The 25,003-nt window shown below is 42.8% G+C and overlaps 1 protein-coding gene across 1 annotated transcript; it reads left to right on the forward strand.

The window, feature by feature from the left end:
- Window positions 1–1,449: 1,449 nt before the first annotated feature.
- Window positions 1,450–25,003, forward strand: SLC6A7 (solute carrier family 6 member 7; the record flags this gene model as incomplete). Its single annotated transcript, XM_044454369.1, has 14 exons — window positions 1,450–1,479; window positions 5,266–5,449; window positions 8,183–8,314; window positions 8,959–9,193; window positions 11,583–11,721; window positions 13,375–13,509; window positions 14,121–14,224; window positions 15,396–15,520; window positions 17,681–17,793; window positions 17,897–18,028; window positions 18,628–18,727; window positions 19,438–19,538; window positions 19,714–19,884; window positions 24,791–25,003. Coding segments are annotated over 14 exons (1,914 nt in total), but the record flags the coding sequence as incomplete, so codon positions are not given.

Here is a 25,003-nt window from a genome sequence, read left to right on the forward strand (position 1 = left end):
TTAAAAACATTTCTTTTTTGCAGTTATTTTGGTGAGTATGGGGGTTGGTTGTGGAATGGTTTATTGTCCTGCCATGTTGGAATTTTAACTGTCAGACAATTTTATATAAATGATTGTATTAATCAGGTAGTTCAAATGGTTCTATTATTAAGTGAATGTTGATTGTATTGTTTGTATTTTATTGTACTATTTTATTGATTTTTATGTATGGTTCATATGGTATTGTTTTATTTGCTGCTGTTGGATGTTGTCGGATGGAGGCCTAGAAAGCTGTGGGTGCAGCATACAAGTGAAATAACTACATAGATAATAGCTGTGTCTGTGTCCTTGTATGCAGCCATACTGCCCAGTACAGGCATGTTTGGGTGTCTGGGGCTGTGCACACGGATGAACTTATGTAAGTATGACAGCATGTAACATATGGCAGGCAAATCTGTGCTTCACCATTAGGCCTGTTTCCTCACTTATGCTTTCTTCGCTTGTCTCCATGGAAACTGAGCAAGAGGAAGGGAGCATTGTAGCGGTAACCATGGCCTGCTGTGGTAGATGAAAGGTGGCTATTGGCGAAAGAGGACCAGCACTTAATCTGTGTCAGAGCTCACCCAACACAGCCTGGACTTGTTTTCAAAGATTATATGAATAAATCATCAAGATTAAAAGGTTCCTGGGCACTTGGCAGTGAGCCTTTCACCCATATGGAATAGCTTGAGCCTCCTTCCTCATGTCATGGTTTAAAAAAAAAAGACTCCGTGTGTAGTTTCCAGACAGGATTCAGCATGCACACAATCAGCATCTATACCTGCCTCCTAGCACCCTTGATTGTAATTAAGTAAGCACCAAGAAACGGTCCAACTGATAGCTTGGTCAGGGGAGGAACACTTTCAGGTAGATCTTTTCAGTTAGTGTCCTTGCTAATAGAGTAGTTCTTACATGGAGAAACAGAAGGCAGTGTTTTCTGGTTGGAGGGTGCGATTCTCACTTCAGGTGCAAGAGGGCTGAACTGGTGGCCAAGACAAGCTCCGTGCAAGTGGGGAGAACAGGGCTGTACATGAGGATGCAAGGACAGGACACAGTTTTGCACATTTGATGGTACAGCACATGCTTTGCATGCAGAATATCCCAAGTTCAATGCCTGGCACTTCCAGGTAGTGTAGAAAATGGCCCCTGTTTGAAATGCTAGAAGATGTCCTTGTAGTTCAATCCTCCCTAACATGGTGCCCTTTGACTGTTTGGACGACAAGTCCAGCATTCCTGACCATGCTGGCAGGAGCTGGTAGAGGTTGAACTCCAAAGCATCTGAGGGACATCAGGATGAGGAAGGCTGATAAAACTGTTGGACCAGTGGGTTGACTCAGTATTTATTTATTATACTACTCAACAGATGAAGCTCACAAAGCATATTTTAAAACAACAAATAAAAGATAAATTGTATTAAAAAAGAAAAAAAAATTACAAAATTTAAAATCACATATTAAACAGGTTAAGACTTTAACGGAAAGAAGAGAAAAAATATTCATAGAATCATAGAATATTAGAGTTGGAAGGGTCCATGAAAGCCATCAAGTCAACCCCCCTGCTGTTGCAGGACACCAAGTTACACCATCCCACTCAGATGGCTGTCCAGTTTCTTTTTGAATGTCTCTAGTGTGGGAGAGCCCCCCACCTCTCTAAGCAGCTGGTACCACTATTGTATTGCTCTGATAGTGTGGAAGCTTTTCCCAATATCTAACCTGAATTTGGGTTGTCGTAGCTTGTCTTGATAATTCCATGTCTTGCATGCTGGTATCATCAAGAAGAGGTCTTGAGCTTCCTCTTTGTGACAGCCTTTGAGGTACTTATAGAGGGATATAAGCCCCCCCCCCCCATTGAAGAGTATAGAGGAACTACTACTTGTGATTTGGAAGTAATACTTCTTTTAATGCATTCCAGAATAGCATTTGTCCTTTTGGTGGGTGCATCACATTGGTGGCTCATGTTTAGCTTGTCCACAATTACTCCAAAATCTTTTTTTTTTTCAGTTCTGTTTCAGACGTATTCCCCATCTTGTATCAATGCATTTGGTTTCGTTTTCCTAGGTGGAGAACTTGGCACTTGTCCTTATTGAATCTCATTCTGTTGCTTTGAGCCCTGTGTTCAAGTTTATCAAGATCACTTTGGATCTTCATTCTGCCTTCTAGGGTGTTTGCTATTCCACCCAGTTTTGTATTATCTGCAGATTTGATTATCTTTCCTTGTACTTCCTCAGCTTAATCATTAATAAAGATGTTGAAGAGCACTGGGCCCAGAACTGAACCCTGTCACACCCCACTAGTTACCTCCATCCAATTTGAGAAGGTGCCATTGATGAACACTCCTTGTGTCCGATTTAGCAGCCAGTTCTGGATCCACCTAAAAGTTTTTCAGAATGTCTGATAAGCAAATTCAGACCTGTTTAACACATGGCAGGCCCTAGAAGCTACATGAATCCCCTGCAATTTAGCAGTGATGCCAACAAGGCTGATTGGTCTATCATGTGACAGCCGCTTTCAATCCCCCTCCCTCAAGACCAGAAGTGCTAAAGTTCTAACGCAGCCCTTGTGGATATCCCCAGTCTAAGTAATATAATCAAACAGCTTGGTTGAGAAAATAGCTGCCCTTTAAAGAGAATCCTGTGGCCACTAAACAGCTCAAATCCCCAGCTACAAGGTTGGAGACTGCGCCAGCTTCCTGGCTGAGGTCCGCATTTGCATCTAAGCTCTGCAGCCAGTATCAAAAGAATGCACCAACTACACCTTCAAAGTCAGGCAAGGGGGTTCTTCATGCTCTTGCTCCAGCAATATATGGAAATTTGTTGCCATGCAGGAGGTTCAGGCAAAGCAGGTTACCAGGCCATCTGGGTGGAGGCCTGCTTTTTATGGTAAAAATTACTTTGGCAGAATCAAACTATACTGAAAAGCAGGCAGGGCCTGAGTGGGGTGGCCCCCTAGTCAGTTGCAAAAATACAACTCTTCAGTTCCCATGCGAGGGTTTGCATCCTTGCCTGATACAAGAGCTCTCTTGGCTGGGTGGTTGTGTGAGGTGTGGCGTCCATGCCATACTTTACAAACCCTGTGGAGCTCAGTGGGCCTTGCTTTCAATTAAATGTGTCCAGGATTCCTGATTAAAGGGTTTTCATAGCACAACGTTTTATAGGCCAGATCCTGGCAGCAGGGTGATTCTTCATTCCCATAAACAAAAGGGGTAGGGCTTGGGCCACACACCACCATGCACTGATCCGGGAGTGAGGGCCAGAGAAGGAATGTGGGTCTTAACCACCCCCATGCTAACGTCCTGACCCAGGCAAGACTCTCTGCTGCACCTGTGAAAAATTGACAAAAACCAAGGCATTGCTGCTACATAGAGATGCAAAGTAATATCTAAGTCCTGCGCCTCATTGGATTTTATGCACTGGATCATGATGTTGGGGTGGTGGTGATGTTTCTTAAGAGAACACAGAAGAATTTCACAGGGCTGGGAAAGTGCCCCAACTGATGTCCTCTGGATGTGTTGAACTGCAATTCCCATCATCCATAGCCAACAGTGCATTGGGTTGTTGGGAGGAGGATAATGGGGGGTATTGTCCAACAGACCATTCAAACGCCAGGTGGGGCAAGGCAGGTTGCCATAAGCCTTCCTGCTTCAGTCTACCTGATGGCTTTCGCCGGCATGGGCTTTTCTAAACCATTCAGGGTTTTGTTTTTTTGGCAGTGTTTTCATTTTCAGGTCTGCCACCAGCACCATGTGTCTCAGCAATGCTTAGCAGTTCCGAGCTTTGTCGTTAGATTTCTATGGCAGTGAGACAACTGATGTGGTACAGTAGTTAGAGTGCTGGACACAGAACAAGAGACCCACAATTTCCTGGTGACCGTTTCTTTGATCACCTCTAGTTATTAACAAAACAGAAATCACAGGCTGACCAGGGTTAAAAGAAAAAAAAAGTGGCAGGGTGAATGAGCAGGAAATTAAAGGCCAGGCCTATCGGAATGCTTCTATTTTACTGTCAGCTTATATTTTCCAGGTGGCATGTAAGGGCTTTTTATTTATAGAAATATATATATATCAATGTGGTTCTAAAGTGGAAATTGCTTTTATACTTGGCAATGATGATGCAAACATTTCTCAGAAAGATTCTTTCATACATTTAATATTTAATAATGTTTTTTCATTACTGAGTTGCAGAAGATTGTGGCTTCCCCTTTTCAGGCTGTTCACTTTTCACAAACTACCACCAAACGCAGAAGTGGTTGGTCATCCAAGCAACACTGCTACACGAACCTGAGTAATCTGTGAAGAACTGCTAGCAGGAGCCCTTTGGGTTCCCAGAGGCAGGGCAATTGTGAAGGGTAGGCATGACTGAGCACCTACTGAAGGCCCATCTCCCAGCAGGGGTCCACTGACAGCTCCTCCTGCCCTTCTCCAGTGCAGCTTGCATGTTCTTACTGTAGTCCAAAAAATGGTGCTGGTGAGGAGGAGGAAACATAGAAACAGAGCGAGTCAGAAGGGGCCTCCCGGGCCATCCAGTCTGACCCCCGGCTCCAGCCAACTCCACTCACGACATGCCCACCATGGAGGAGGAGGAGCTGTAGATACCACTGCCTCCATCCTCTCTGCCTGTCAAGCAAGAAAGTGATAACACTGAGAAAGATGGTGAGAAGCAGTAACCATTGGTGACCATGTCAGTGAGAAGGTAAACTCACTGAGGGAGGGGCATGCATTGAAAATGTCTTGCCCAAGAGTCCTCAGAAGTCTGGACCTGGAATTGCCTAGAGGTCATTGCATGGAGGCTACTGATTGCTTAAACTTGACCTTCCATGCCTCATTGCTGGAATATGTGAACTACTTCCAGTGGTGTGTTGGGGGTGGGGGTGAGTGTGTGTGTGTGTGTGTGTGTGTGTGTGTGTGTGTGTGTGAGAGAGAGAGAGAGAGAGAGAGAGAGAGAGAGAGAGAGAGAGAGAGTAGGAGGGGAACCATTGGGGTGATATGAAAATCTTGAGATGTTTGATCTGCGATGGCTGATTCACACATTCAGGTTCCCCTCTGATGTCACATGAAATGATGAATGTACATGTGCAAATGAGCCCTGAGGCTAATTGTGGCTGTGATTCAGTGGGTTACACAAGTGCTGGTGCTGATTTGGGTGTAGCTTCTATTGACCGTTTGGTTCCTTGCTCTTTGAAATGTGCCTTGATTGTTTCTCTCCTTTCATACTTGACCTTAATACACTCCTCATTTTTTTCCTCTTTTCAGACAATAATTCCAGACTTGTTAATGACTCCAAGTGATCAAGGAAATGGTGACCTAGAGATTGAGTACCCTGAAGACAGAGGAAATTGGACAGGCAAGCTAGATTTCCTTTTGTCCTGTATTGGCTACTGCGTTGGACTGGGAAATGTCTGGAGGTTTCCATACCGTGCTTATACAAATGGGGGAGGTAAGTACTGGACTGTATTATTTTTATTCCTCAATCTTCTCCGAATAGTGCCATTACCTTGCTGCACCAGAAGGACAGGAGGACATGCCATTCCCTTAGAAAGAATGATGTGATATAGAAGGACCCCAAGGCAATACAGTTTTGCCTTCAGCCGGTACTACCATCAGCAAAGCACCAAGTTGCTATCTGAATATCTGTCTCAGCTTCAGAACTACAAATGACTGTGCTGATCCTTTGTTTGTTCTATAGATTTCATACATTTTCCCAAGCAGCTGAATGTGAATGGCATAAACACAACATGGAGTTAAGAAAAAGATGAAGCTGTGTTCCCCCACACGGGGACCCCAGGCATCACAGTGCCCCAGAGCTTTTGGCACCTGTGAAGCCCAGTGTATTGGGCCCTTACTATATCAGAAAGGACCTGAGTCAACACTTTGGCACTCAGTTTCTGTTCAGCATTGCTTGTGGCAGTACGTTAAATGCCTATACTCCATAAACTTTATTAAACCTGTTGTTAGTTTTACATCCTCTTTGAGGTCTTCTCCTCATGATATGCTTCATATTAATCAACAATTTTTTTACCAGGCAGTTGGGATTGCTTCAAAGCAAAGTGGTTGCCTTCAGCTTGCCGCCATCATTATTTCCCAGAATGTCTCCAGAAAATTACAAGAGCAATTGGCTTGATGCAAACACTTTGATTTGAAGCGCTCATGGCCACCTGGAAAAAGTGGATGGTGGGGGAACCCAAGCTCTACGGCTGTTTGGTAAGCTGGGTCTTGGAGAGGCAGCTGAGAGCAATGGTGGTATTTTCTGTTGCCTGTGTTTTGTGTTGTACATGTGTTTGTTGTCTGTGTTTTCTCAAAGACAACAAACACATGCATGTCTTTTCTATAGACATGCAAACATACACTCAGAGGGCCGGGCACTCCCACCTTTTATTAGCAGCCACCACACACCCATTGCATCCCATTTGTGGACATGACCCTGACTCCTTTTGGAAATTTCAAACATGCGCATGAGCTGACCAAGTTTGGGATCCCGGTGACAAGGTAGGTTGAGAATTCTGCACTGTTTGTTTGTAAAGCCACTGTGGTACAGAGGGTAGAGTGCTAGACTAGGACGAGGGAGATTTAGATCCTAGTCCCCATTTGCTTGTGAAACTCGCTGAGTGATTCACTGGGCCAGTCTCTGACTCTCAGACTAACCCACCTCAGATGGCTGTTGAGGAGAACCTTGTTAAGTCACCTTGAACTCCTTGCAATAGGGAGAAGGGCAGGATATAAATGTAATGCAATAATATAAAACTGATAATAAAGAAGCCTAGGAAATGAAAAAGAGGTGGACATATTTGTTAAAAAGTTGAAATCACTCTGTTATGAATTTACTCTTAAGCAAGGGCTAGCTTGCTGCTGGAAGCCTCTGCCAGATATTCCGTGTGTTTCTGAGAACAGTGTTGATAAATCAGTAGGAAGCCTGCATCCTCCCGAGTCAGTGCAGAAAGCAGGCTGCATGAGTTCAGGATATGAAAGGTCAGCACTCACCGGGAGAGGTCACTTTCCCTAATTGGCAAAACAACAAGATTCTAACCATCCACTGAGAATATTTTGCTTTATATAGTTGAGTGTCAGTTCTAGGATCATGACAGAATTAGGAAAAATAATTTGATTCTCCTCAGCCAAATGTTCTACTTAGTTTCTGATTCATACTGTGTTTTAATTGCTTTTGTAAGAACTGTTGGTGGGACTTTTTTTTTAACAAGCCACCTGCATTTCAGTAGAATAGCAATGGGGCCCTTTGTGTTGACAGATAGTTTTGTGAAGTATCACACATCTGCCAACATTTGGAAATACTGCAAATAAAGGCACTGCTTTGGCAATTGAGGATGTAAAATAGATAAATAAGTAATCAGGATGCTAATCTGGAGCTTATTACTTTCTTAGTTAAACCACAGTCACTCCTGGTCATCTTGCTGTCTTTGGAATTCAACTTTCATACTGAAGGCATTGTTATATCCTTCTAGTACTCATCTAGTGCAGGGTAGGGCCTTTTAGCCTTTATATCTCAGTTCCTATCGGCCAAATAAAGCACACCATTTCCTATTCACCAGAAATGGCCATATATCAAGTTAGAGGGCCCAGTCCATCCAGTGTCACACTGGCCACTCTGCAGGCTCCCAAGTGGAATAAACACATTCCATCACTTGCTGCCTGGTCCCTAGTACTGGGGGGCACTGGGGCTTGATCCTGGGACCTTCCTCACTCTGACACTGAGCAGTGATCTCCACACAAGCACATTGTGATAAAAGGAAGACAGCAGTCATGCACATAAGGTGCTCCAAGGTCAGGGTGATAAATGGAAAGTTGCTGGGGGCAACCTGGAGACTTGCCCTGTACATTTAGATTCAATGAAACGGAAGAGTCAGAGGAGAATACCTTGCCCAGCCCTTTCTGTCCTATCCTATAGTCTGGATTTCCTTTTTTATTTCCTGCACACCTGGGGCAAACAGGCAGGCAGTGGAAAGGCAGAAGTAAAGAAGTACTTGGTTACATTTCCTGATCTGTGGACAATTTTAATCAGATCAGATCTCCAGGTTTCAACCTGAGAGCCCTTATAAAGAGAATAAGGTAACTAAGGCATGAGAAAGACATTTAGTGGTCATATCATACCTTCTCAGCTTTGACCACTTTCCAGCCATGCCAAAGGTGCTTTGGGTCATGTTTTTATCTCCCGCAGGGGCATTCCTTGTTCCATATTTCATCATGTTGGCAATGTGTGGGATTCCCATCTTCTTCATGGAGCTGTCGCTGGGCCAGTTCTCCAGCCTGGGGCCTCTTGCTGTTTGGAAGATATGCCCGCTCTTTAAAGGTGTGTGTGTGTGTGTGTGTGTGTGTCTTCATGAGTGGGTGCATGCATGCATATGCAAGATGCAGTGCTCAACTAGCTCCCTCAATATTTCCATCTCCCTTTCTTCTCAGTATAGACAGTCAGTGTTGCCAGTGCAAACACATAGCTGCACTAGCAGCCCTAGACATTGCTATCTCCTTCGCTCAATGTTGGGAAAATATACAGTGCCACTTGCCATAATGGGTTGCAATGGATGGCACACACAAAAACTCTCAAAGGAGCAAAATGCATCTTCTCTCTTGTGGTTTCAAAGACAAGATCCATTGTTTAATGGGAGACCTGGGAACCCAAATTATGCCAAATAATTTCAGATAACACATGCTTTTAAAATGGTTGTCAACAAAATACACTAGCAGAACTGGCAATTAATGTAAGAGACTGCTGAAAATGGCTGGAGTGAATTCTTAGTGATGGACCATGCAACCAAGGCAACTGTGGGATTTGGTTCCTGTGCTAAGGTGCCAGTTATGGCCGACTCAGATTTTCTGTCCTTGAAATGTGGTCCAGGAACAGTGCAATAGATAAGTTGCACCCCTGGGAGTTACCTGAGACTTGCACTGCTGCCATTATATTGATCTCTTTCTGTCATTTCTACTCTTCTTTAGGTGTTGGCATGGCCACAATCCTGATCGTCTCCTTGGTGGCCATTTACTATAACATGATCATTGCCTATGTTCTCTTCTACCTCTTTGCCTCACTGACAAAAACCTTGCCCTGGCAGTACTGTGGCAACTGGTGGAATACAAACCGATGCTTGGACCACCATGTCATGCACACAGGGAATGGTGCTGTCCCTTTCAACGTCTCTAACACTGTCAGCCCAAGTGAGGAATACTGGAGGTAGGTAGGTTAGGTAAGATAAAATGAAACCAGTGGGTGATCTATGAAAACATGGATGTTATCTTTGTAATTGTCAGCTGGTTATTCTGTATGGTATCACAGATGGCTTCGTAGAACTGTCTACATAGTACAACCCATGAAACACTCCTTAGTCTGGATATTTTCTGACAAATATGTGGATCTGTTCATCATGTTTAGGAAGTTACAACATGCACAAGGTTTTTTTTCTTCTCTTCTAGCAGATATTATGAGAATTGTGAGTTATGAAAGCCAGACTGAATAGGTTTTAAATCCATACACGTTATGGAAATACCTGCCAGTTAAGGCTATATCACTGTTCTCCAAACTCCAGAAAGCCAGGAAATTGGAAGCTAAGGCTGATGCCTTAACTGACAGGTCAGAAGCAGCAATGGAACAGCAAGCAGGGACGTGGGGGAGTGGCTGGAGTAGGATGTCTTAAGGCGTCCCTCTCTCATTTGGCTACCATCCCTCCATGCAGTCCCCAAGGTTGTAAAGGGGGCAGAGAAGGGAGAGAGTCCTTCTGCAAAGCCTTCTTTCCCTTCCTGCAATGGTGAATGCTGCTTCTGCATCTCTGTGAGCTGTGTGGAAGTAGCAATCGGACAATGTTGGCAGGGTTGGTTAGCAGCAGAGGGAAAAACAAAGGCCTGCTTCCGCTCCTGGTCTCCCCTTCCAGGCATCTCCTTGAAACTTCAGCAGCTAGGAAAATTAAGGAGCTGCTACTATGGATGGGGCAAAGGAGACAGAAAACTGGAGATCCTCCCAACTTGCCTGACCAGGCACCTTTATTGTTACGTGAGCCGTGGCTTTCTCTCTGTTCACAGTGGCAGTTTAATATTTGGGGAAAAAAGCTTTCTGCCAACTGCAAAAGAGGAGGAATAGGAAACCATCAGTGTTTTAAATAAGCAGGCTATATTATCTTCACAAATTCTGCATAAATTATGCCACCAATCAATTTTGATTAAAGTCTTGGATTTGGTTTTTTATTATTTTTTTATTTTAGTGTTTAAACTGCTCTTTTCCCCTCAAACCTACCATGTTTTCTGAAATTTACTGGGCATGTAAAATGAAAACTTTTTTCAGAAACAGTGGTAGAACCATTTCAGTTTTATAAAGATTATAACAAAGCACACACATGCACATGCACATGCATGCACGCGCGTGCGCACACACACACACACACACACCCCATTTCCATTAATATGATGGAACTCATTTGGTGTTATATAGTGTTTAACTATGTTAGGGCCATAGTGGCTTTTGAGATCTACTTTTTGATTCAAAGCCCAAAATCTGCCAACCATTACCTGGTGCAAAACAGTGGCATAGGGGGCAGACACACACCTAAAACTAAACAAAAGTTTCCCATGAGCATGTGCTGAGCCCCTTGATTATGACCACAACTGAGCTCCCAGTCCCTTCAAACAAAAACCAGCTGCTGGTTCTATTCTAAGCTAACAGAATTCCAACAAAGGGGTGTCAGAAACTTGCTGATTTACTGCAAGTCACCCAGAGACCTATAAATAGTTCCCAGTATACTGGGGGGCAATAGAAAGTTCGTTGGCCACATGCAGCTTCCATCCTCCAAGTTCCGGAGCTACAGATTGACAAAGTTGTCATATGGTAAGGTTTTTGCAAACAGCTACATTTGACCCTTTTGGCATTTCATAGTGCTATGAAAGCCATTTCCCCCCAGTGGGGATATGGGTAGACTGCAGATCATCTGCAGTTCTCCAGACCTTTGATATAATTTCTGCCTGCCTTTGTATTAAAGCATAGGAGGAAAGAATGCAACTAATTTTCAGCCCAGAGTCCTGGTGTGAAGGTATTCATTCTGTTTGAAAGAAATCCCATTGTACATTCTTCATTGTCAAAGACACTTAGATTTTAAATTGAGGGCATAAAGTCCCTTTCAATGTAACATCTCTTTTATACGTCCTTCTCAGCTGCACATTCAGAATTCTGTTTCACCATGCAAATGTGCAGCAGAATGAATGCACACAAGCTGGAAACTAAGATTGGCTGTTGTATGTATATGCACAGTGCATAAAAACTGAAAGTGATGGCTATGCAGTTGTGTAATACATTACTATCTATACATTGTTCATCCCTTCTCTAGAAGGAAATGCTTTCCTTTCCCTTTAATTCATTTCATTTATTTCATTTCTATACTCAATATGCAAAGTTCCCTGGATGGTTTACCAATATTAAAACTTTAAAATAAATTAAACTAACCATGCCAGACTTTTATATTATTTGTGGCTACCTTTCATTGCCACATGATCACAAATTATGTGATTCTGAACCTGGCGTCACTTTTACTAATAGAAGAGTGGTGCTCCTGTCCATTATTTGTCTCCTTTTACCGTAGTCGTTATGTCTTGCACATCCAAGAAAGCTCAGGGATTGGGGATCCTGGGAGGATTCGTTGGAATCTGTGCCTGTGCCTTCTTCTCGCCTGGGTCATTGTGTACCTCTGTATCCTAAAGGGAGTCAAATCCTCTGGCAAGGTACAGTATGAAATTGTATTTAGCACCAGTGTGTTTGAAGCACTATTTGGTCTGGATTCAGAAGCTAGATTCCCTTGTCTTCTGCTCAGTGAACTATTTAGGGCAGGAAAAAAAATCTAGACTCTGAGTTGTTCCTAGCATAGATATTGCATTTAGGCTCTAGATGCTAAAGTGGAGAATATCATGTTTGCCACCTTCACATTCAAGAATAGAACAGAAATAATAGCCTGCTCAGCCACTCTCAGTATGTGAAAAGAAGGAATGCTGTAGCCACTGCCTCTCAGTTTCCATCACCCTGTACTCTTGGCAGGCAGTGGTTTGAAGGGAAGAGCTTCTGGTATACATAGAGGTTCTCCATGTGAGTAGGAGACTTTCAGATTTTTTAAATCCTCTTCAGCTCATCACCCTCTGTGAGTACAGGGTACAAGATATCAGAAATGCATGAGAAGGAGTGTGTGGGGCTAGAGCACTACCTTTCCTTCTATATGGACTCTTCACAATTGGAACAATCGGACTGGGTTGTAAAGGCCTAATTGCCAAGGGAACTTTCTTTGTTAACTTTTTGTCCAGTCCTGAAAATCTGGTAAACAGTCATCCTAGATTCTGATATCAGACTCAAATTAACTTGGAAATCTTCACATCATTGTTTAAAGTTGGTTTGGGCAGTAAAAGAGGACAGTTTGTTGTACCAATTGAAAGTAGCGGATCTGAGGTGACACTGAGAATTAATATTATTTGATAAACTCCCTGACCACTGTCTTTAAGTCATCAACAGATACATATTTAATTTGTTACTTGTTACTGCTGAAATACATGGTAAATTGAACATAATACCTGTGGAAAGGATCCTAAGATTATATTTCATCAGCAGCTGAACACAAGTCCCCAGTGTTATGCATCAGCCAAAGGGAATAATATGATTTTATCATTATTCTGCATAAAAGAACCACTGTTTCCAAGTTATAAAAAGTAATAGTTCTATCTTATTCTGCAGTAGTCCAGCCCTATCTGAAGGTGCTGCATTTTCAGAAGGTGCTGCACTTTAAGAAGGATACAGAGAAACCAGAAAGGTATAAAGGAAGGCAAAGTTACAGTCAGCAGTATGGGAAACAAGTCCTATGAGGAAAGGTTAAAGGAGTTGGCATGTTTAACCTGGAGAAGCTGAGTGGGAACATGAGAGCACACCTCAAATAGAATTGCAGAGTTACATGGGACAGAAGAGAGGGGCAGAACTAGATCTAATAGGCATAAGTTATGGAAAGGTAGGTTTCTGTTGCACATCTGAAGCAGTATCTAGAGGGGATGAGCAGTTTGACAATGGAAAAATGGGTTGTATATAATGTTAGTCCCTTTCATTTCAATAGGTCTACTCTAAGAAGAGCTAATAGGATGCCAGCCAATAGGGAAGGGCTCTCCTTCACTATAATTCTTCAATACCTCTCTGGCATACTCTGTCTCTAGATTTTTTGCCTCAAGCTGGCTTAGATGCCCTACATATCTCCAGTTCTATGATAAGGTGCTCCTTTGTATTGTAAAAACTCGTGATAATACAGATGATAATTTTGCATAATCAATGGAGTATGTATACTGAATTCGATATGTATTCTGAAAATAACAATTGCAATCAAAACAGCTAATATTTTCTTCTTCCAGGTTGTGTATTTCACTGCCACATTTCCTTACCTCATCCTGATCATGCTCTTAATTCGTGGTGTGACACTGGAAGGGGCCTGGTTAGGAATCAAGTTCTATCTCACACCCCAATTTGACCTCTTGCTGTCCCCCAAGGTGAGATTTGTGCTGTGCAACTTCACTAAACAGTGGAGCTTAATTACACAGTCCTTATTATTGCCATGTACAAGCAATTAACATCCTCAAGTAGAGGTGAGTAGCAGGGGACTCCTCAAGCCTGACAGCTGCATAAGAAGAAAGTTTATATTTCATGCACATGTTCATAGGCCAATGGGTGGCATTCCTTGATTTATGTAAGAAAATTCATTTTTGAAACATATACCTCACTTAAGCCACAACTACATGTTATATTAAATGTGTGTGTGTCAACTGCCATAAGCTGTCAACTGTGTGTTTAACACACACATATGGTGTCCTCTGTAAGATCTAGGGCAACTTACCCATGAGGCCAGACATGGACTTTTGGCAGCAGATCTGCATTTAATGTAAGATACAGTTTTACCTTGGTAAATTACGCACAGAAGTGCAAAAGGCTCAAGGTTAGCACAAATTGCTCAGACTTACACTTTTGCTTTACTGGATGATATATAATTTTTCTACACGAGACTGTTAATCCACTGTATCTACTGACAATTTCAGTAGAGTTGACTTTCCTGTATTTCAGTTGCTTTCCCCTTTATTTCTCATTTTTTTCATCTCCATTCCAGGTGTGGATTGAAGCAGCTCTGCAGATCTTTTATTCTCTTGGGGTGGGATTTGGGGGACTTCTCACCTTTGCATCATATAACACCTTCCACCAGAATATCTACAGGTAATTGTTCTTCATATAGCATGACATATAAATGGAAGGCAGATAATTTTGATTATTAATTTGTGTTCTTAGCAACACTGAGTTTGTTAGAATAAGCAACAACTATAAGTTAAATCTAGTTTGTGGAATAGGAAATCACTGACTGAAAAAATATTCAGTGGTTAATTCATGTAGTGAGTTGGGGTACTGGTTTTTGGTTTCACTTTTGCCTGTTACTTTGCCTTTGTTAGGTGTAAGAAGAAAGTGCCTGTTGATATTGAGTAAAGTCCCCATTTAAAACTACAGTTATCTTCTGTGACAAGTATGTCAGGGAAAGCTTTTACTCTGCAACAACTTCTCCTGAAAGAGAATCTACATAGAACAGCAAAAGGATGTAGGGCTAGCCCAAGGCATTTTGCTGCCTAGGATGAAGGACAAGATGCTGTCCTCTCCCATTCCAGAAACTGACCTTTTCTCAGATGACCCTTCCATCACACTCTGCCATATGCTAAGCATGGCCCTGAGATGGATATTCATGGATGTGGTCAAAGGAAAGAGACAACAGTGCAATTGCTGAAAAGAAAGTTGGCACAGATAGCTGGTAAAATGAGTAGGAACATAGATTTGTTGAAAACTGAAGAAGGGAGGCTGGAGCTGTTTGACAACCAGCAGAAGGGGAGGGGGGACAGCAAAGAAAGAGTACATATACATAATGTTCCATACATATACACATACTGTTCAGTGCAGCTTCTTTACTTAGTTCTGTTTGCAATGCCAGTTAAGTATTGAACAAGTACTCTCTGTGGGAAGAACATATTTTAAGTAGAACTGCGTAGCATGTGCAAAATGCTAGTGTACCAGGGTACCAGTAAACATGAGATACTACGCTTAGGAAAGCTTAAGTCCCTGATATTAGAAAGAACATTAGGAATAAAGCATGCATAGTCACATGCTCAGCAGAACATTTACATCATTCTCTCTCCCTCAGTGGGTATCTTCTTTCCATGCATGGAGTCATAAAATTTGAGGTCCTGTGAAAGTGTGGCAGGCTGATAGGGACTGTCTGGTTGTGATGCGTAATTCCTTGCCTCGTCGTGCCTCTCTAGATATTATGTAGTATTGCAAATGGCCAGTGCCTTTTCAGGACAGCTGAGGCTACTGATTCAGCTCCTGTATTTTTTTTTTTCTATAGGGATACATTTATAGTCACGGTGGGCAATGCCATCACCAGTATCTTGGCTGGCTTTGCCATATTCTCTGTTTTGGGTTATATGTCACAAGAACTTGACGTCCCTGTTCAGGAAGTGGCCAAAGCAGGTAAGGCCTGAAAATGCCTTTCCCCCACTCTTATGTTCAAATGACTGTGTGTACTGCATTGTCCAAATATTAGCTTTCTCTGTGCTGCACAGTGTATTTGTTTGCAAATGTTTCTGAAAGAAAAAGTATTCAGCTTTGTACTGATTGACTGAGTCCCTTTTTGGAGACTCCACAATGTTCAAGTGCATCTCCCTTGCTCCCAGGATGCATTTTGGGGAGGTAAATGGAGTAAATCAGACTTCCCTAACCTTGGATCATCTGGATGTGATGGACTACAACTTCCAGCTGCTGGGGATGCTGGAACTGTAGGATCTGGAGGGCACCACCAGGTTGGGTAAGGATGGAATAGATACTCAAAAGAGGCAGTGTGGTGTAGTGGTTGGACTGGGCTGCAGGAGATCAAGGCTCTAGTTCCTGCTGAGCCATGAAATTCACTGGGTGACTTTGGGCTGGTCACTGACCGTCAGCCTCACCTACTTACAGGTTTGTTGTGAGAGTGAATGGAGAGTACCCTGTGTAAGGCACCTTAGGTTCTTTGCAAGAGGAAAAAGGCAGCATCTAAATGTGATAATGATATTTAAATTTAGTAATAGCAATAAAAGGCAGACCAGCATTGGGCTTCTGTTTATCACCACTGGAATTAGGCAACTAAATGGTTGATGTGTTGTCTGAGCTAGGCAAATAAGCCACTAACAGAAGAAGGAGCCTCCCTGCATTGGCATAGTGCCCTCTGGTTTATTATTAAGAAAAATGCATTGGAGAGTGAAACTTAGGGGAAACTCAGCTGCCTGTGGGGCCACGTCTCACAATCATCTGGCACAGCTAGGGCAGAATTAACTAAACATTGCCAAGGAAGGTGAGATACATTTGCTGACTAAGGCTGCAATCTTCTATCCACAAACCTGGGAGTAAAAATCAGTGGGACCTACTTTTGAGTAGACTTGCATAGGATAATGCTGTAATGGTGCTTGCAGATAGAGGATTCCTAGCAGAAGGCATGGTGCAGCAGTGCTGCCTTTTATTTTTCCTGCATAGATTTAATGCAGCAAAGGTGCTTCCTGGCAAGGTTTCAATGATGCAATCGCCCTACCTCATTTGCATACATTTATCAGGGATTCAGACAATGTTGTTTTCTACATGCGATGCTCTTGTGTTTTAACCTAAAAGAGAAAATCTATTAAGAAGAAAAAGAACAATAGCACAAAGGCATTTAGGCTGTTAATACTAGGAGTCCTCCAATTAGAAGCATCCTAAGATAAAAACAAGGGACTGCAGGTGGCGCAGTGGTTTAAACCGCTGTGCTGCTGGGCTGGTTGATCAAAAGGTCACCAGTTCGAATCTGCACAACGGGTGAGTTCCCATTGCTCCATCCCAGCTCCTGCCAACCTTGCAGTTCAAAAGCATACAAATGCGAGTAGATGAAAAGGTACCACTTCGGTGGGCAGCTAACAGCGTTCTGTGCACGTCGGTGTTTAGTCATGCCGGCCACATGACCACGGAGACTGTCTGCAGACAACGCTGGCTCCCTCGGCTAGGAAACGGAGATAAGCACCGCCCCCTAGAGTCAGGCATGACTGGACTTAATGTCAAGGGGAAACCTTTACCTTTACCTTTAAGATAAAAACAGCAGTGGGAAAATATGGGAGGGTTGTGAATAGAAGAGGCTGCTTGCTGGAGACTCCATAAAATTTACCGTATGAGGTAGGGCAATATCACCATAATAGCTTTATTTGGAAGCACCCTAAATCTCAGTCTATTAGCAGCATATTTCCTAAATCACAACAACTAAGGAAAGCAGTCTAGAAAGCAAGTAGTGCTTTTGGGGCTGGAAACTGCCTTTCTAAAATTAGAGAAGGACCGTCCTTGTATTTTAGGTAGGCAGTGCATCTCTGCTCAGAACTGTGCCTTACGGTATATGCTGGAATGGGAAATGTGGGACTCCCCACCACCAAGTCCTCCATGGGCTGGAAGATGTCCCTAGGTGGCCCACAAAATGCTTTAGTCCTCCATGCCAACCCCAGAGTGTTTGGGTGAGATATCCTTTCCCTTTTTGCTCAACTACCTTTATGTCTACATTCCTGAAACATAACTCACCCATAATATTTCCTGTAGAGTCCGAGTCATGGTTCTTCCAATTCTTCTGGGTCTTCTGTCTTCTAGGTCCAGGCTTGGCATTTGTTGTGTACCCACAAGCCATGACAATGCTTCCTCTTTCTCCTTTCTGGTCTTTCCTTTTTTTCTTCATGCTGTTGACTCTTGGCCTGGACAGTCAGGTAAGGAGATAGCATCTGTGCAGTAAGCGAGCACTTCAATCATTTGCCTTCAAGGGGAGGACCCTCAAGGCTCACAAGAGCACCTGCTTTCATTTGTGTGCAGTTTGCCTTCCTAGAGACGATCGTTACTGCTGTAACAGATGAATTCCCATATTACCTGAGGCCAAAGAAGGCTTTTTTCTCAGGCATTGTATGTCTTGGAATGTTCCTGTTGGGGCTCATTCTCACAACAGAGGTAAGGAAAGTCAATTTTTCAGTAACCAAACAATTTGGGGTCCTTGTTCAGGTGAAGATATGCAGGAAAATTGACATTAGGACAGGATGAGCAGAAAAGAAAACCCTAACAGGGATTCTCATCTTATGGAGTAAGCCAGCCTTTCCCAACCCAAGGCCTTTCACTTTTGTTTGACTGCAACCCTGCTAGCAAAGCTTTCCCTGGAATTATGGGAGCTGAAGTCCAACACATCTAGTAGGTACCAGATGGGAGAAGGCTGGAGTAGGTCCAAGTGATCACAAGTCAAACACATTAGATTTGCATATCCAGCTCAAGTGCCCGGTTCTATTAACACTTCATTGTGATCAGGTAAATCATACTGCTTCTGTGGCCTGATAGTCTGAGCTCATGAACATGTGACTGCTCTTAGCACAAGACTATACTGCTCCTGTCTTCTGAATATTTAAGTTATTAAACTACCTGACCAGCAGAACAAAACATGTTGTCCCAAGTAAATCCATTTGGAAGGCAAGTGAGTAGTCCCTGAAGGAGTGTAAAAAGTGGGCCCCCACAACTCGACAGTGCTGTGCCTTGGGCAATTTGTTGTTCCTTCTTCCTAGGGTGGGATGTATTGGCTAGTGCTGCTGGATGACTACAGTGCTGGGTTCGGACTCATGGTAGTGGTCATCACCACCTGCCTGGTGGTGACACGTGTCTATGGTAAGGCAAGAGACATGGGTTGTGTTTGGAATTGGTGAGTAGGATGTTCTGAACATTCTTAAAATAAATAGGCAAGGCAACAGAGATTTGGAATTCAGGAACAGATTGCCAATATCCAGATTTAGAGAGCTTAGGATTGATGTGGAACTGGTTCAAATGATACTTCAAATTGCACCAGTCTTTACTCTGCACCACAGAGATGTTTTTGATTTGGTCAGGCACAGGTGTTCTGTGCAAAAGTAAAATTTGGGTCTTTAGGACAGTAAAAGGATGATAAATTGTTTTTTTACTGGCTTTTGCCATGGTGGTTTCTATGGGCAGAGAGGGTGCCTGGCAAAATTACTGTTTGATTTGCTAATTAGTGTAGCTATTATTTGTATTCTGAACATGGAAGCAGGCTTACCCTGCTAGAGAAATTTACAGTACAATTTTTATTTCTGGGGGGAGGTTATCAGACCCACTGAAACAACAGCAACAACAATAACAAAATAGTCATATCTTATGCAAATTTACTTGAAAGTGATTCCCACTCTGTTGAATAGGTTTTACTCTCAGGTAGACTGAGGCTGCAACTCTGTATAATTAACTGGCAGCAGGTCTCACTGAATGTAGTGAGCTTTCCTTCCTGATAAACATGCACAGGGTTATGCCATTTATGCTTTAGTATCAAACAACTAATAAATTTCTTCCACATCATTTTTTCTCCATAGGCATGAAGAGATTTTGCCTTGATGTTCACATGATGCTGGGCTTCAGCCCAGGGATATACTTTAAAGCCTGTTGGCTGTTCCTGTCCCCTGTAATGATGATGGTAAATATGTTCATTCTGAAGCTTTTTGTCAGAACTCTTCTTATTCTCTCCTTGACTGCTAGCAGGGACTTTGTTTCTTATCCTAGCCCTGTAGGACAGCATCCGTTTCGCGATAGAAGGGCAGGGGAAGCTCTTGGTGCATGCTGGATCCCTGATGGCTGATGTTTTATTTCAGGCCCTGCTGGTTTACAGCATAATCAAGTATGAACCATTAGAATATAATGGAACCTACCACTTTCCATTTTGGGCTGAGGTTCTGGGCATCCTGATGGGAATCTTCTCCTGCCTGATGATCCCACTGGGAATGGTTTTTGCTGTGATCCAAGAGGAAGGGACACTCTGGCAGGTAAGCAAGAAAAACAGTGCCCATGGAGATGTGACTTGAATCATTCCAGTTCCAGACTACCCACACAGCCTTCTCTGCACTTCCCATCTCTTCTGTGCCAATCCTCATGCAGAATCACCTTTTGTTTTTGTTGTAGTACCAACATCCAAACTTCAGTCAAAGAGTGCTTCCATTTCTGCTTTTCCATTATATAACCTCTAGGGCAGCTGTGCTATTAAAAACAGTTCAAATACACATCGAGAAACCACCATTTTTGCTGTTCTAATTTGATATAAACACACACACAGGAAGATGATATGAAAAAAAAGGTCAAAACTGGAGAATCACAGCCTCGTGTAAAAAGCCCATAAACAACTGTGAATAAGGGGAATAAAGGTGAAGCACAAAATGAATGCCTCATGTAGAAAGGCTCCCCAAGAAACAAATCATGTTTGTTTTTCCATTTTTTAGGCTCATGCGCCAGAGTTACCCAGGTATTTCTTATAGTAGATACATTAAGGTTCCAATCCAGAAAAAAATCTACAACTCCCAACATTGCCCAGTCGTTGTGTGACCTCCATATTCATATTGTAGAGATGTGATGATCAGCTATGGTTATGTTAAATGATGTTTCCCATTATGTGCGTGAGCTTGGTGAGCTCTAGCTTTGGTGCTTTCACTCTCCCCATTCCTCCTCCTCTACAGTTTTCGCTTCTGTTTTTAACTGACCACTATTTAGTATCAGATCTGAACCTGGATAAATTGTGGTTAGTCTTGAATGATTTACTTTAAAAGGCCAGATTCAAACTTTGGTTTATAAAGCTAGTATGCTTAGGTAAAACATAGTTATCCAGATTTTAGGATCAGGATAACACAAAATTCCTGTAAATTGAAAACAGAAGTGAACACTTCTGATCTCCTTCCAAATGAGGCTTTTGCCCTGACATGGCCCTGCCTCCTTCACAGAATTTTATAGGGGGTCTTCACAAGGTCATCTTCTAGTCATAACCTTCCCTTGTTTTCCTCACTTGTTCTGTATTTCTCCTGCCGCAAATGTGTTCAGGAAAAAATGCTGGAATAGTTTATGTAACACTAAACCACAGTTTAGGGGTTTTTATGTTTGAACAAGGCCATTGTATATTTATCACAGTGAACACCAGTGCAGCTTTGGTAAGCACGATTGCCAGAAAAAGTATGACGCCTGCTCTCACTGTTTGGATAAAATAGGAAAACAAATGTTCCAGTGACTAATATGGTCCTTAGGGATGCCAGCTTCAGATTTTATTGGCCCAGTAGAATTTTATCCTCATAAGCTCTTGCCAGAAAATATGGGTTTAAAAGCAGGGCAAATGCATTTTGGTCATTTTCCTATTTTCCTGTAATTAAGTTGTTGTCTTTTAAAGATAGCAATACTCAGATGGATCCAACTGACACACATACTCAAAGGCACACTGGCCTTCTGTCTCTCTCTCTCTCTCTCTCTCTCTCTCTCTCTCTCTCTCTCTCTCTCTCAACTAAAGCAGTTTCCTGTTAAGAGGAAAAAAGCATTCTGCTCATTCTTTTTATAGATATTCTAGGTACACTCCTCACCATCTTCTATTTTTAAAAGAGCAAAGGAAAAAGAGGAAAGGATTACAGAACAGGTGATGAAAAAAGTCTCTCTGCCAAAAATCCTGGGCTAGGTGGGCTAGTTCTGGGTTTGGACACATAGATTTACCTGGAGTGAGGCAGCTGTGTATGTTTCAGAACAAGGGTGCCACTACCTTTCACAAAGGAAAGGTTCTCTGCACATGTTCAAAGGCACTTTGTCCTAAAAAAAAATCCATCAGAGGCATTCTATTTAAGGGACTAGCCTATTTGGAGATAAGGCTTGGCAATCACAACATGCCTTTAAACAGAAACCTGAGTCAGAAAGAGAAAAAAGGGATCCTCCCAAGCTCCCTGGGGATCCATCTAGCCTACAGTTTCCCTCTGATCCTTTTTGTTGCAGCAGTGTCCTTGCTTTGGGGCTTTTCTTTGCAATTCATACCATGTTCATTCCTCACCCCCGAAATTGATTGTGAAGAGATTCACAGAGCAAAACTATCTTCTGTTTAACAAAGTGCTAAATAAATAAATGGAGGTATAATTTTTTGCATGTACAGACAGAAGAAAACACTACAATTCCTAGGATTGTGTGCTGACAATATCTTCCTTCTTTCCATGTCTTTTGCTAGAGCAGAAGGTGTCCTCTAGTGGCATTTATGTACATTGCATAGACTTAAAACAATTTCAGATGGGGAACCAAACTGATAGTCCACAGAAAAATAGCAGAGCGTCTCACTTCTGCTTTACATCGTACAATTATAATGCTGCTGCTGTGCTCAGCCCCATGTTTTAGTACTGCTTCTCCATTTGTGGTATATTAGAGCAGCCCCTCTCAAGACTGTTAGCCAGTCTTGATGAAAAAATATCTCTCAGGTGCAGTTTCTCCCTTTAAACTCACTTAAATCATAGCACCATTATGGCTCAGTGATAAACCAGAGCGGTTAACCTCCGATGGCCTGAGGCTGAACATATTTACTTAGGAATAGGATTATTTTGTTGTAGAAAAGGTTAATGTGTTTTGAAGGTAAAAGAAGAAAATGAGCATCAGTGACCACATGCAGTGCATGCCCACCTGGCTTCCCCTGAACTCTGTCTCCTTTCTTCATCAGGAGAAAGAACATTGTGGCAAGCAGCAGCACCCCAGAGGGCACTGGCAGGGCCATGCTGACACTCAGCGTATTCCCCAGGGTCCTGCCACCTCCCGCTCCCGGCTGCTTACTTGGGGCCTCTTTGGGCCAGCCCTAGTGGCACCAGAAACGCCAGTTCCCATCGAGCCTGCTGCTGTGCAAACGCTCATCATCACTTGGATTGCCTTTGTTGTGGACATCTTGGGAGACCTGGAGATAGTTTTCCATGCTTTTTTATATAGTTTGGTCATATAACTAATTATGTGTAAACCAGAAAAACACTGCTAGCAATGCATGGACATTTAGGGCACATCTTCAATGGTTTGTTTATTAGTTTATTTGCTCTTGTTTGTGTTGTTTTGTCTTGTTTTTTAAACTGTAGCAGTGAGCACTGGAAACTTTTTTTTTCATGTGGACATTTCCATTTCCATGACTCTAAGAATCTTTGAAGTATAACGAAAATCCTTAAAAAGTGCCTGTGGATCACAGATTACCCATTAGTGCAAAGCTGTTCAGTACTCCTAAATACATACCCCATGTTTTTCTGAACTGACTAGAAAAAGAAACAGATAATACTTTTGTGAGGATAAGCATCCTCTGAGTCCAAGTCCATGTCTAGATGTCTAGATATCTAGACATTAAAAAAAATCTCTCAGGGAATGCTGGGAATTGTAGGACTTTTTCTGTCTAAACAAGCTTGTGATTGCACCGCAATGTTTTAAGGGCAACTCTATGCTCAGCCAGCCAGCTGAAGCTACCCTTTGATGGTCTCTGGGTGCCATGGCCATTAATGAAACTAGGGCTTAGGAGGTCAAGGGAAGGAAAAAGGAGGCACACAGGGAAGAATGCAGTGAGGTTGGTGGCCTCACTTGTCTGCTCCTTGGTGCCAGAGAGAGGTATTCAGAAGCCAGCTAGAAAGCCTGGTGCCTTGCGGATGTTTTGCACTATGACTCCCTTCATTCCCAGCCAGCATTCCAATGGCCAAGGATTTGGGGAATTGTAGTCAAGGCATCCAAAGGGCACGGCATCTCAGTGCTTTGCTAAATGCATTGCCATGTCTTTAGCATAGATGGCTGCAAGAAGAAGCTGCTGAGCTGCTGCTCCATCCAACATATGAAGAACAATGACGACTGGTGGGCTGCAAATATGCAAAGGTAGAAGTAGCTCGTTGTTTCAACAGCCTTGCAGAATTAACACAGTTCTCCTGCCAGTAGCATATCAACACTGGGGCATGGGCATTGTTATTTCCTTCAGGCATTTGGGAAGAAGCAGGATAGGAATTAGGCTTAATACTGGAAATGTTTAGTATGTGTATTTGCTTTCCATAATTTCATCTTACACTGTTGTGTTCCCACCATTTCAAGGCTAGTGAACCTCAGGCCTGGGGGCCCAATCTGCCCTCCTGGGGTCCCAGTTTCTAGTATTTTAGCCTTTCCCATTTGTATTTGTCTCCAAGAAGTTCTCTGAATTCAGTCCTCAGGCTGAAAGTGATCCCCTGCTCCTGTGCTAGTGGGAATGCACAAAAGTAAGTTAACTTATTCTTGGGCATTAATCCCAAATAATTAGCAAATCTGCCTTTGTAGTCATGAACATGAACACTGGAATTACACTTCAGAACATAAATGCATCTTGGGGAATTGGCAAATGTCCACTGTTCTTACTGTTCATCTAACAAACGGATAGCATGTTAAATGAAGCTGCAGCAGGATAAAGTGATGTTGTAACAGAAAAGCCACTTCAGTATGGACTGCAGAGTTTCACAAGCACCAAAATGAACAGCAAGTCAATTGCAATTGAGGACCTCTTTAGATGTTTGTACAGATGAGATGGCAGGAGCAGATCTTAGGAACACAGTTGCCATGTCACTGTATGGCTTGAGTGGCTTTTTCAGAAAGTGAACCATGGTTGCCATAATGGAAGGGTTTTCTTAAAATGATTGCTCCTCTCCCACCTTTGGTGCTTGAAATGGCTAGCATACCACCTGTATTTGCAGGCTGTTTTTAGATGTCTGGAATCCATCTAAATCCAGACCTCTTCCTTATGGGCTGCTTTTCCAGGGCAGACAATAATAAATTACATCTTCAGTCACACTTTTTCAGCACTTGGGTGACCTTGTACTGTGAACCTGGATTTCTTTGGGGCGGCCAGCTGCAGGAGTACTATCGGCTTATGTCTGTCCTTAGGCCCCCTGTGACTTGTTTCTCTTCCTGCAGAGAATCCAGCAAGCCAGCAGAGCAACCATGGACTGGGGTCCTTCTCTGGAAGAGAATAGAACTGGCATGTATGTGGCCACCCTGGCAGGCAGCCAGTCACCTAAACCTTTGATGGTCCATATGCGAAAATATGGAGGGATAACCAGCTATGAAAACATAGCCTTTCAGGTAGATAAAGAAATTGAAGAGGATGAAGAAGAGTCCATGATGTGA

Source organism: Varanus komodoensis, unplaced genomic scaffold, assembly GCF_004798865.1.
Source record: "Varanus komodoensis strain SLA01 unplaced genomic scaffold, ASM479886v1 scaffold7_3, whole genome shotgun sequence".
NCBI classification, from domain to species: domain Eukaryota; kingdom Metazoa; phylum Chordata; class Lepidosauria; order Squamata; family Varanidae; genus Varanus; species Varanus komodoensis.